A 13,649-nucleotide genomic window follows, 5' to 3' on the forward strand; every position below is an offset into this window, starting at 1 on the left:
ACATAAAAATATATAATTCCAACCGAACATTTAATAATTATAGAATCACTGTGGATTCATTTATATGACTTCAGATGTGGATGCCCATGCTCCTAACTTTGCCATCCATCAATGAAGAGCTGCATTCATTATAAAACTCAGCCCCTCACTGGGAGGTACAACAATTAGCATATTATTTTTATCAATAAAATTGACTTCCAAGACCCAAAATAGTCCATACAATGTATGTAACAGGAAAACAGCTACATGTGAAAAAGAAATAAACAACCATCCATTCACATGCCTTCAAACTTTCTCAAAATTACATGGCTCCAATCCAGTAAGACTATATGTGAGATGAATTCAAACTGCTACTTATGTCTATAAAGTAAATAACCATTAGCAATAAAAGACCTCCAAAAGAACGAAATAAGGAAGATTTGTGTATTGTGTTGATCCTATGTGACATCCTGTATACAAACTTTGAGGCATAATTGTTTATAGTACATTGAATGGCTTCATTTTCATTTGACCTATTGCTGCATGTCTTATGAGCGGAACAAGAACCATTAAAATTATACAGTTTTAAAGCAGGTCATGTTGCAGTTTTTGAGGCAAATATGTTAAATTTCTTTAAGATAACAAAAACATGGGGTAGAGGGGACAAACAAACTACTTCCACATAAAATTACAGATTCAAAATTGATTTACTGCATCAGCAATCAGGAATCCGATTACCTTTGATAAAATAATTAAATCACAATTTAAAACCACAATCTTAAAAAACAGACAAAACTGTTGCAATCTGACATTTGTCTTGATATCAGACGAGTAAACATTTTACAATATACAACAAAGAGTTTTTATTGCTGCAACTGAAGTCTGAAATTGTAACAAAAATATTAATAATTGCACTGCTGAAATTGTTAAGGACAACAATTTGAGCTGCCGCTGAAATTCCTTTTTCGTTTCAACCGCAGAACCGCTGACGGTTTGATGTGTCTGACATTTTCAGTCCACTCGTTTTTCAGTCTGTTTTGCTCTGCTCCTCAAATCAAAAAGCTAATGGATGAGTAATTAAGTGTAACTTAAGTTACCCTAATTTGAAGAAAAAATAGCTCGAGTCAGTGGTGCATTTGCTGACCAAGCCACAAGATCTTGCTTCATTGCAGTCCTCCTAGTTCCTTGTCAAAATACGATTCTTGAATTCCATAGTCCATCACATTTTTCTTTTAGCTTAGCTAATTTGATTCGTCGTTGGTTTAGTGACTGGCGTAATTCTGGCCAACAAAGATGAACCATGATTCAGTCTAGTGAGATAATGTCTGAGAGGCCTGAAGATCCTCCAGTGATGACACCTGTCTCGTGACTAGAGCTGCTGCTATGGGTTCCCGTCTCTATTGTATACTGAGCTGATGAGGATACAAGGCCAGTGCTGGTGGTGGCACTCTGAAGACTGCTAGAGAGGTTGTCTAAAAATATGGGGGCTCTGTAATGCTGCTGAAAAAACAAGCAAGCAAACTAGCGATAATCTTTCAGAAACAAAGTCTGTGCACACCCAGTATGACAGAAAACAGCTGAATATCAGACCATTAAAAATACCAATGAAATCTCATTATAAGAAAGAATATTTTACACATACCTGTGGGTCCCCTTGAATCAGCGAAAATAAATCAAGACCTTTGGGAAACACACATGGAGTATGAGAAACTTCTGAAACTTGAGAATTAATGAAAGCATATTTGATTGGATGACAGATCAGATAAGAACATACTTTGCATATCTGTGGGAATAGTGGATAAGGTTGAATGGTGGAATGGAACAGAGTAGTCTGCTATGGAGGAGGTCAGGTATGAGGTGTCCAGCGCCTGGACATTTGGCACTCGAACAGTTGATGGCTGATAAGTCAAAACCCTAATAGAGAAAAAGGAAAAAAATAAAATCACAAACCATGTTGCTATGCTGTTGCCATATAAAGTATCATGTGGAAGTGTAGGATCCACTGCAATCAAACTTTTGATGGATTTTGAGAAACATTTTGGATTACTTTATTCAGAATAAAAATGTACAACTGATGTTTAATGTGTGGTTCAAAGTTCAGCGTCTGTGGTCACAAAATGGCAAATCAGTCTGCCAGATTTTGTAGTAAATCAGTGAGCACCAACCCTTTGCTGTGCATCTCCTCAGCTTTTGACATGTAGACACAGCGCTTTTTCAGAGGTGGATCACACTCCTCGTCATCATCAGACGAGCTCTCTAGCGTCAGATCGATCACGTCTGCTTTTTTTGTACTGCTGGGTTCTGGGAGTGGCACCATGGCACTCTGTCGCACTGGGACAGCACCTGACGGGTCACAGCAAGACATCATTTGGTGGGGTTAGTAATCATTTTTCAACATGGAAATCATATTTACATCCAACTTAAACAAGATATAAGTTAATCCAATCTAATTCATGTTATTCAATGTTTTCTTCTGAATTGAAATTAACATATAAATCACTTACAATCAATTTTTGGGATACATGAAGATGACACTTTCAAAGCCTCCTTCTTTGGTCTCATTGGACACCATGTCCCATCCTCTTGAAATTTGATTTCATCTACATCTGTGCAGTCATTGAGTATTTCCATGAAAAGCCTGAGTAGAGAGAGCCTTGTTTACTATGTGTAACACACTGCCTATAAAGTAAAAATACATTCAAGATTTCACCACGGTTTAAGGAATATTCTGGGTTCTATTGAAGTTAAGCTCAATCGACAGCATCTGTGGCATAATATTGATTACTACAAAAATTTATTTTGCCTTGCCCCTCCTTTTCTTTAAAAAAATAAATAAAAATAATCTGTGTTCCAGTGAGGCACTTACAATTAAAGTCCGTCCGTAAATGTTAAAATACTCACTTTTCAAAAGTATAGCCACAAGACAACAATATGCATGTACACATGATTTTAGTGTGATAAAACCACTTATCTTTTCTGTGGAAAGATGTAGCCAATTTTACAACTTTGTTGCCATAACGATGTAATATCAACAAACCCTAAAACCGCCTGTAAAAATAACAATTTAAAGAACTTTACAGCTCAAATATTACACAAGTTTTAACAGAAGAATAAATGTTTATAAAATTAAGCTTCACATTTCTGCCTATAAACCCTCCAAAAATTGGCCACATTCACTTCCATTATAAATGCCCCACTGTAACCGCGATGTTTGCTTTATTTAAAGAAAAGGAATAACGAGTCGAAATAAATTGTGGATTGAGCTTAACTTGTATTGAACCTGAAATATTTCTTTAGAGTGGCCAGAGTGTTTCTAACCACCTCTGCCATAGCAGAAACAGTCTCACCCATCTATGATCAGACTCTCGTATGTGGCCTTTTTGTCACAGACGGGACAGATCCAGGTGGGCTTCTTCTCATTCATTTGCAGGTAGAGAGCAGCATCAAAGCACTGCAGGTGAGAACAGGTGACAGCTCGGCAGGGTACTGTAAGGCGCATCTTACCAAGCTATGCCGAGGAGAATACACAAAAGTTTAGTCACACAAAACTCAAATTTGTGTCATGCTACAACATCAACACACACAAAAAAAAAGTAAAAAAATAAATAAAAAAGTAAAAAATCTTTTGATGCAGTAACTTACAGGGCACATAAGTGAGACTCGTAAACTGGTTGTAGCAATTTCGCTGTCAGGGTCTGCTGTGAGTTTTTCTTTAACTGTTGTGAAAGGAAAGAGGGGGTGGATTCAGCTAATTATTCTAATAATTCTGCCCATTAACGTTATCTAAAAACATAGAGAAGGTAATTTTGCAAGAAAGACAATGGCCAAATATAAAATGGCACCAGAGAATTTTCAGTACAACGATGGCTGATCAGGTTTAAATTGAAGATTAAAATACAAAGGTTTTTTTTTTTAAGGGGAAAGTGGTAAATGATGCCTTACTTAATGCTCTGGAGTGGTCAGGGTTTCTGATCCCCTTCATTCTTAATCTCTGCAGTAACAGTGGGGAGGTCAGCTGCCTTACCAAGTAAACAGACATGGAGTATGTCTGCAGAAAACGAGGGGGGAAATACATACAAATCTTTAGTATATAAAGCAATACAAGTAAATAATACCTGACATATAAGCTAGAACGCTGAAGCTGATATTGCTAGGTGTGGAAAATAACATGGTTAAAACAGTAGGCGCAGTTGCATAAGTTAACTTACTTTTCCTATTTCAGGTGCCCATGTGACTGATATCTGATTTGGTACAGCGGATGACAACCTAACCAGAGAAGTGATGTTCAGTGGTCTGCCTGGTCTTTTTTGCTCCACACCATTTTTAGGAGGTGGTGCATAGCCCTGCGACATATCAACAATTATATACAGTATGTGTAGTGTAAAACTTACAGCAGGACTACACATCTAACATCTTGCTATTCAAACTAACAATATCTGTTACACACATGCAATGTACAATGATGATCTGTATTAATTAGAATTTGAACCATTTAGGGTAACGGGAAAAAAAAAAAAAAAACATTAAACAAAAGGTTTACAGAAGTTTTATTACAATAAAACTACGTACAGGGAGAGGAAAGAGCTTCCCATTGACTTTAATGCACAGGCTGTTTGGATAATTGTCCTCTTGTGGACAGCTGGTCTCCGCTAGACAAAACCTAATATCAACACAAAAGACAGAAGTCATTCTGATGAAACTTTAAGAGTCTAAAACTCAGATAAAAGTGACAGCTTAGTAAATACTGTTGATGCAGATAACAGTCCTAGTTGGTGCATACCGTAGTTGAATTTGAACCATGTAGTCTCTTCTGCCACCTGGAAGAAAATCCCTAGGTAAGAGCAAAAGCAAAGGGTAAGAACAGTAAAGAATCACATTTCAGAGGAGGATTAAAAGACATGTCATATGAAGTTCTTACCGAGAAATACAAACTTCTCTCACTTGTTGTGGAGTCAAAGCAAATATAAAGTATTTCTCCTGGTGAAACCGCTGAACAGTACTGGCCCCTTTACAACACAAAACAGTCATCAGAGGAATATGGTTTTATTTTAAATCTAAGATACAGACAAAAGGGAAATCATTTATAACCCAGCTACATCACTAAACTACATCACCCTACTGCTACTCAAAACCCTAAAACTATGCTTTATTCATCATCACCAAAAGCTTAACGTTGCTGTAAGTGATTTTAGCCATTCAGAAGCTTCCACAAGAATTAGCCATTTAATTAGACACACCCACTCTCTCCAAAACCAAGATGCCATTGTACCGTTGAGACTGTCACCAAGCAGAAGAGCAGCAGAGCGCCTTCCCAGGGTTTGTCAAACACGAAAGTAGCAAAATAGTAAAAACGGTTATGAATCTGAATATGGCGTTCAAAACTAAATGATCCGCTTCAACTACTACACCATGAGAACGTGCAAAATTGCTGTTTACTAGGGCTGGGCAATATGTAAAAAAATATTTTAGGATGAATCACCTTAAAACATATTGTGATATCCAATTACATCGTCAACCCCCCTGCCTAGGGTTGGTGAATTGTTTTGCTTTAAACATTTTATTCATTTATTGAAACACAAAAAACATTTCTAAATTCAAATTGCATCAAAAGTGATCAAAAAATCTTATACAACCACCTCCCCAAATCCAAACATTTACCATCTCCAATGGCCCCATTTGCCATCATGCAAGAATCCATCAACGACAACAGGTGGAAAATTACTAATAGCCTACAGATTAAGAACTAAAGACAATTATAAATGTAAAGATAATAATAAAGCCTAATAAATTCCATTGTGTTTCCAAAATAATGCTGCCAAATGTGTGTTCTTATTGAATTTGTGTTTGTATTGTGTTTTGGTAATACAGTTAATGATGCCTAAAAAGAAAACTCAACTTTAGGTTCAAGATGAACATGTCCTGTATTACTTTATGATTTAATCACTTTCGTCTTTGTTTCTTTAATACAAAGATATATATATATACAGGTGCATCTCAATAAATTAGAATGTCGTGGAAAAGTTCATTTATTTCAGTAATTCAACTCAAATTGTGAAACTCGTGTATTAAATAAATTCAATGCACACAGACTGAAGTAGTTTAAGTCTCTGGTTCTTTTAATTGTGATGATTTTGGCTCACATTTAACAAAAACCCACCAATTCACTATCTCAAAAAATTAGAATACATCATAAGACCAATAAAAAAAAACATTTTTAGTGAATTGTTGGCCTTCTGGAAAGTATGTTCATTTACTGTATATGTACTCAATACTTGGTAGGGGCTCATTTTGCTTTAATTACTGCCTCAATTCGGCGTGGCATGGATGTGATCAGTTTGTGGCACTGCTGAGGTGGTATGGAAGCCCAGGTTTCTTTGACAGTGGCCTTCAGCTCATCTGCATTTTTTGGTCTCTTGTTTCTCATTTTCCTCTTGACAATACCCCATAGATTCTCTATGGGGTTCAGGTCTGGTGAGTTTGCTGGCCAGTCAAGCACACCAACACCATGGTCATTTAACCAACTTTTGGTGCTTTTGGCAGTGTGGGCAGGTGCCAATTCCTGCTGGAAAATGAAATCAGCATCTTTAAAAAGCTGGTCAGCAGAAGGAAGCATGAAGTGCTCCAAAATTTCTTGGTAAACGGGTGCAGTGACTTTGGTTTTCAAAAAACACAATGGACCAACACCAGCAGATGACATTGCACCCCAAATCATCACAGACTGTGGAAACTTAACACTGGACTTCAAGCAACTTGGGCTATGAGCTTCTCCACCCTTCCTCCAGACTCTAGGACCTTGGTTTCCAAATGAAATACAAAACTTGCTCTCATCTGAAAAGAGGACTTTGGACCACTGGACAACAGTCCAGTTCTTCTTCTCCTTAGCCCAGGTAAGACGCCTCTGACGTTGTCTGTGGTTCAGGAGTGGCTTAACAAGAGGAATACGACAACTGTAGCCAAATTCCTTGACATGTCTGTGTCTTGATGCCTTGACCCCAGCCTCAGTCCATTCCTTGTGAAGTTCACCCAAATTCTTGAATCGATTTTGCTTGACAATCATAAGGCTGCGGTTCTCTCGGTTGGTTGTGCATCTTTTTCTTCCACACTTTTTCCTTCCACTCAACTTTCTGTTAACATGCTTGGATACAGCACTCTGTGAACAGCCAGCTTCTTTGGCAATGAATGTTTGTGGCTTACCCTCCTTGTGAAGGGTGTCAATGATTGTCTTCTGGACAACTGTCAGATCAGCAGTCTTCCCCATGATTGTGTAGCCTAGTGAACCAAACTGAGAGACCATTTTGAAGGCTCAGGAAACCTTTGCAGTTGTTTTGAGTTGATTAGCTGATTGGCATGTCACCATATTCTAATTTTTTGAGATAGTGAGTTGGTGGGTTTTTGTTAAATGTGAGCCAAAATCATCACAATTAAAAGAACCAAAGACTTAAACTACTTCAGTCTGTGTGCATTGAATTTATTTAATACACGAGTTTCACAATTTGAGTTGAATTACTGAAATAAATGAACTTTTCCACGACATTCTAATTTATTGAGATGCACCTGTATATATTACTGAACCTGCAGAGTTGCATCTACAATGCATGCCAACCACATGGAAATAAAGCGGACTAAACTCACAGCATCTCCTGAGATGATCAGAGATAATTTGCAGCATTCTCACAGACGCCATTATTCTTGCAAACAGTTTTCAGACGAATGAAACGGAGAGAAAAAAAACAAAAAAAGAGTGAAAACTCTTTATATGCGCTTGTTCCACATGACAGGCTCACGCTGCATGCCTCTGAACAAACAGTGTAGCAGACACAGGCACTGACGGCTTTTCTTTTGTCTGTTCTTCAAAATATAATAAAGTGCGTTTCTTCAAGCGCATGTCTTTGTGACTAACAGCATTTCTTGTCAAGTGTCACTCAGAGACATTTTACAAGTCGCCCGCCTGTTGTGAGTAGATGAGCAAATTACCCGCACATGAAATATATTTGGATGAGGAGCTTACGAACTGGATACAGCCTCATCACCTTTTGCTGGTGGAGGGTGCTAGTTTCACACCCTGGCCACTATATTTGGCAACTTCCCAGATCCACGGTTTTGCCATTTCCCGACATTGTCATTCATCATCTGTTCGCAATCCGTATCGGGATCTTTGTAAGACATTGTCAATATCATACTATCGCCCAGCCCTACTGTTTACACAGTCTAGTGCTGTCACTGAAATAGGAGGGATATCTCAAGACAGATCTCAGTGATATATTTCATTGAGTAAAAATATATTCTGCATACCATTACATAAATTTAAATAAATAAAATATTCACTTACAGCATCTTTTATGTCTTAAATTGAGACATCTGTGAAATGCATGGCTCAACATAAAGCTCTATTCTCCTCTCTTAATCAACAGTCACATATAAAGTCCAGATTAGAATTTTGCCATGCATGAAGTACTTTGGAAGAAGCCAAGCATTTTGTAAAAAATTACCTAAACTTGATGGTTTGATCAAGACGTCCAGCACATCGTAAAAAGGGAGGGATTTCATCTGCACGTCCGGGTGGACGGGAGCCATAAGTGGCGTGGGCTGCTGCATATTCATCATGGGCTTTGATTCATGAAAAACAGGTGACTCACAGCTCGACAGGTGCTGCTGCACCAGGTCCGAATGGCTGGTTTGCAGAGGAAGATCTGAGCTCACAACCGTGGCACCACCGACTATGTGAAAGTAAGACTTGATGCTTGACTTGAGAGCCGTCAAATCTGAAAGACCTTCAAATGTTCTTGGGTATCTCCGACGATACAGTTCCTTTATTTTGATCTGCACAGCAGGACTACAGCCACTCCTCAGTAAATGCAGAGCCCTCAGCAAAAGTTCATGCTTGCGACCGCTCTTATTCCTTCCAGCAAAACCTAAAAGTACCTGGAGCTCTGAGACACGGAAACTTGATACCATATTCTGCAACACAAATTCAGACAGGCAATAAAACAGGGCGCTTTGCAACACCAGTCATGGAAAAGCAAACGGGCTGATCAAGCAAATTAAATGTTTTAGCCTGTAGCCACACAGTTAGTAAGAACAGCCACTCTCTGTGCCATGTTGTAAAGTATTTTACAAAATGTTTTGCATTTATAGTAATGCCAAAAGACAATAATCTGTGTATCAATAATCAACATGGCATAAGATGGAGGTATTTGGTTATGAGAGATTTTTAAAGAACCAAAGGTTTCATTTGTAAGAAGATTTATTTATTCCACCAACAATAAATCCAGTATTGTGTGTGAAGTGAGGTGACAACCCACCCAAATATACCCATTCCAGAAACCCCAGAGAAATAAGAAAATCTCAACTGACCCTTCATTAAACGGTCCATGCTTGATTGTTCTTATGTGTTAATCCATTTTTCTTTAAAAATCCTTAACAAATGTGACCAAAAAGCATCTAAAATGTTGAGAATAATTTCAAGACCCATTAGATGAACATTAAAAGCACAAGAGCATGACACAGGACAAAACAGATGTTCATGTTGGCCACAGGAGGAATTAACTGAATTGCTGGAGAAAAAACAACAACATTGTTTACAGTCAGTTACAGCGTTTCTGAACAATTTACTAGCAATTTTAAAGACAACATAAATCACTTATAAAGGCATGCATAATAGCAAAGAAAAGCATGTATCTAACTTTCAAATATCCAACACAAACGTTATACAGATGTAATTTCAAAGCTGTGTCGCTGCTGATGCTAAATTGCACGGCATTAAATTAAACTTTAGAAAGATGACTTATGCATTATGTTACTAAATGCCATTATCTTGAGACATGTGGTGAGAAAACGCTCACAATAACAGGAACCAACTTTGTCTTGTTTGCTGGCAACTCACTTGCAGGCTTGTAAACAACCTTCTCGAGGTGTCCCTCTTAAAGTGCAGCTCGCAATTTTAATATAAAACGTTGTGGGCTACACATATATTTGCACACAGATGTCCGATATATTTGTCTAGACAGCGGTTAACCGTGCAAACAAAGGGTTTTTAAAAAAAAACTACACCTATGTTAACATATACATGTTCAGTGCTGTCCAACCGGACGCTAGCTAACAAAAGACCAGCCAAAACAATTGGAGCAGTGAAGAAACTGTAACGTAAGAAACTTTTTACCTGCAGCGAACAGTCGTCAAGTTCGGTTAGGCATTATAATAAAGCGTTTTCATGCAGTGATAGTGGGTAATAAGAACAGTCTCAGTGATATTTACAGGCTGATTGTCAATGTTTGTGTAGCAGTTCGAGCTCGGTGGCTAACAGTCTAATCACAATCAGCCTGAAGGAGTGATGAGACATTTGCGTATTAACTATTATATAATCTATACAGTGGGCAGCGAACCGACCGGTAAAGCAGCATAACAAAACGGGGACAGCATAATGTCTTCAGAGAGTGAGAGACGCAAGGTAGCCAGCTATCATTGCACTTTCGCCTACCCGTAACTCCTCAATATCCGCCATTTTCTGGCTGTGCTCATCCTGCCAACTCCGGAGATGTCGCGTCACGTGGCCACCGCTCGACCTCCTCAGAATCAGAACCAGTATCTGTTTTATTGTCAAGGATGCTTCCACATACAAGGAATTTGTCTTGGTGACAGAAGCTTCCAGTGCACAAACAATACAATAAGACAGAAATATATAATAATAATAATAATAATAAAAAAACACGTTTTTTTTAATAGAAATAAAAAGCGAATAGAAATATAAGTATATATAGAAATACACAATAAAACAAAAATATAGTATGTACAAATACAAATCTGTTATATACAGTGCAAGGGAATGTAATGCAGAAGAGGTAGGATATTTTAAATAATATAACTGACAAGGCTGTGTATTGCACGTAATTATAGTATAGTTTTAACTGTTCATGAGATGGATAGCCTGAGGGAAAAAACTGTTCCTGTGCCTGACAGTTCTGGTGCTCAGAGCTCTGTAGCGCCGGCCAGAAGGCAACAGTTCAAAAGGGTAGTGGGCAGGGTGAGTGGGGTCCAGTGTGATTTTTCCAGCCTTTTTCCTCACTCTGGAAGTGTATAGTTTTTGAAGGGAGGGCAGGGGGCAACCAATAATTCTCTCAGCAGTCCGAACTGTCCTTTGTAGTCTTCTGATGTCCAATTTCACAGCTGAACCAAACCAGACAGTTACTGAAGTGCAGAGGACAGACTCAATGACTGCTGAGTAGAACTGTATCAGCAGCACCTGTGGCAGGTTGAACTTCCTCAACTGGCGAAGGAAGTACAACCTCTGTTGGGCCTTTTTCACAGGGGAGTCAATGTGAGTCTCCCACTTCAGGTCCTGTGAGATCAGGGGCGGAATGGCCATTGGGAGCACCGGGCGTTTTCCCGGTGGGCCGCTGGATAATTAGGGCCAGCCCATTACTGCACAAGTACCGGCCGGTCCTACAGGCAATATAGGTGGCTGCCTTGGGCTCCAACATGCCCACATGGACCCCATTACAGAGTGAATATTCAAAAGACTCTGTAAAGTCAAACTAGTAGAATGGCTTTTAATTTGAACACTGAAAAGACATTTGTTTTTAAATGCAATTACACATCAAAGCGTATATCAGCATGTGCGCTTTAAAGCTGTACTTCGCGTGGACTTCATTATTTGACATACAAATCACAATAATGGTGACAACCAAAGACAACATGTTAAGTATAAGATGAGCTCTGAATAACCACAAAATAACAAATAACTGCAAGTTACAACATAAGTATAATAAGAGCAGCATATATAAAATCTGCAAACAGTAAAGCTATGAGCAGTACATAGTCCAGTGCTCGAATTGAGGAGGGGCTTGAGGGATCCGGGACCCCCATAAGGTATTAGGGACCCCCCATAAGAAGTAAAAAATAGACTTAGGGTGGACCCCAAGATACTTATATTTTGGTAAAAATAATAGTGACAAATCTGATTAAATTAATGCAGTAGATACAGTAAATTTCGTGAATTATTTACAATAATTCATATTACGTTTGTTTATAGGCTAGTTGTCATGTCTCTTTAAAATGTAAACGCCCCACCCACATCTAAAGACCGCTAAGCATGACATCGTTGACATGACTGCTTGCTTGGCACCGCTCCGGTGAAGCTAACTTTAGCTAAAAAATGGAGAATAATAAACCTCCACTCACAGTCGGGAAGAGAAAGCTTCTTACTGATTTTTTTGAGGGGTCATTTTCTCTCTATTTATCATTCTACTATATCTATCCACTCCATGACGGGGCTTTTTTATTCCTTGCATAAACTGGAAACATTTAGGCTTACTCAGTTTTCATTATTAATAGACCTGGTTCTATGGGGGTGCTAGAGATCGCAATGAAGATGAGTGACAGCTTTTTAGTGATTATAAAGGGAGCGCTCGTTGTGCGCTTTCTATGCTATATATTATCCATTCAGAATTTGTATAAAACGTGTTTTTCATGCTGCTAAGAGGATCAACAGCCACCGCATATAAATGTGGGATTCACTCTTGAAATAGCAATGATTGAAATATTGGTAACCATAGCATTATTTGTTCCTGAATAAGGCAGCCTTTTTGATTGAAATGGTTGAATAGTCTGCTGACTGACAGTCCCTTACTGACGTAACAATGTAACTGCACTGAAATCGTTGAAAAATCCCCACCAACACTAACACACAGACTGACAGCCTGTCTTGTCACAATTTATATTTTTAATATCTAATAAACTAGTTTCATGCATTTAAACAAGTCTTTTGGAACAAACATTATCATCACAAAGTGTCACTGGACATCAACCATCCAGTTGTTTTTAGGGTAGTAAATACTACTTTGGTAAATAATGCTAGAATTATTCTGTTGGATGTACACTACTGTTCAAAAGTTCAGAAGTCTTTTCTGCTCACGATGTCTGCACTGATTTGATCCAATATACAGTAAAAACAGTAATATTGTGAAATATTATTACAATTTAAAATAATAATAATAATACAATAGTAAAATGTAATTTATTCCTGTGATCAAAGCTGAATTTTCAGCATCATTACTCCAGTCTTCAGTGTCACATGATCCTTTAGAAATCATTCTGATATGCTGATTTGATGCTCAAGAAACAGTTCTGATTATTATCAATGTTGAAAACAGTTGTGTACTTTTTTTTTTTTCAGGATTCTTTGATGAATAGAAAGTTCAGAAGAACAACATTTATCTGAAATAGAAATCTTTTGTAAAATTATACACTACCGTTCAAAAGTTTGGGGTTAGTAAGAATTTATCAATACATTTTTTTGGGAAAGAAATTAAAGAAATTAATATTTGTATTCAGCAAGGATGCATTAAATTGATCAAAAGTGACAGTAAAGACATTTATAATGTTTGCCCAGTTGTCCTGCACTCTTTGAATAAAGCTCCCGCACCTGGATTCATACCTAATCTCCTCTCTATAGTATCATTACAGCCTGATAGTATTTTGCCATCCTTTTGCTGCTGTTTAAGTAATTAAAAAAGGTCCTTAAACAGGTCCTTTTGAAGTTACTGACTGCTCCTTTATCACTGCTTTCTGAGACATTATGAAATAATTATTCCTGTGCCACGTCTGAATCTGACAGTGATACCATCCAGTGAGTCTGGAAGCCATCTGATTATTTTCTACTGTTTTTGAGACAT

General features: G+C 38.0%; 1 protein-coding gene across 7 annotated transcripts; it reads right to left on the bottom strand.

Moving 5' to 3' along the window:
- Positions 1–667: 667 nt before the first annotated feature.
- LOC127434457 (E3 SUMO-protein ligase PIAS2-like) lies at positions 668–10,556 on the bottom strand. 7 transcript variants are annotated; one of them, XM_051687282.1, is made up of 15 exons: positions 10,457–10,506; positions 9,334–9,533; positions 8,469–8,937; positions 4,898–4,985; positions 4,760–4,810; positions 4,549–4,639; positions 4,188–4,322; positions 3,922–4,027; positions 3,622–3,695; positions 3,327–3,487; positions 2,484–2,617; positions 2,145–2,322; positions 1,754–1,893; positions 1,622–1,659; positions 668–1,479 (listed from the first exon to the last, which is right to left on the bottom strand). In XM_051687282.1, the coding sequence occupies exons 3-15, from the start codon at positions 8,932–8,934 to the stop codon at positions 1,285–1,287; spliced, it is 1,857 nt and encodes a 618-aa protein (XP_051543242.1). In that variant the 5' UTR covers positions 8,935–8,937; positions 9,334–9,533; positions 10,457–10,506; the 3' UTR covers positions 668–1,284. The 7 variants fall into 7 exon arrangements, with proteins under 7 accessions (XP_051543242.1, XP_051543249.1, XP_051543215.1 ...); XM_051687289.1 differs by having other exon boundaries at positions 9,334–9,420; positions 10,139–10,500; XM_051687255.1 differs by having other exon boundaries at positions 10,139–10,500.
- Between the last annotated feature and the right edge of the window lie 3,093 nt (positions 10,557–13,649).

The sequence above is a fragment of the Myxocyprinus asiaticus genome, chromosome 4 (genome assembly GCF_019703515.2).
Source record: "Myxocyprinus asiaticus isolate MX2 ecotype Aquarium Trade chromosome 4, UBuf_Myxa_2, whole genome shotgun sequence".
Classification (NCBI taxonomy): Eukaryota; Metazoa; Chordata; class Actinopteri; order Cypriniformes; family Catostomidae; genus Myxocyprinus; species Myxocyprinus asiaticus.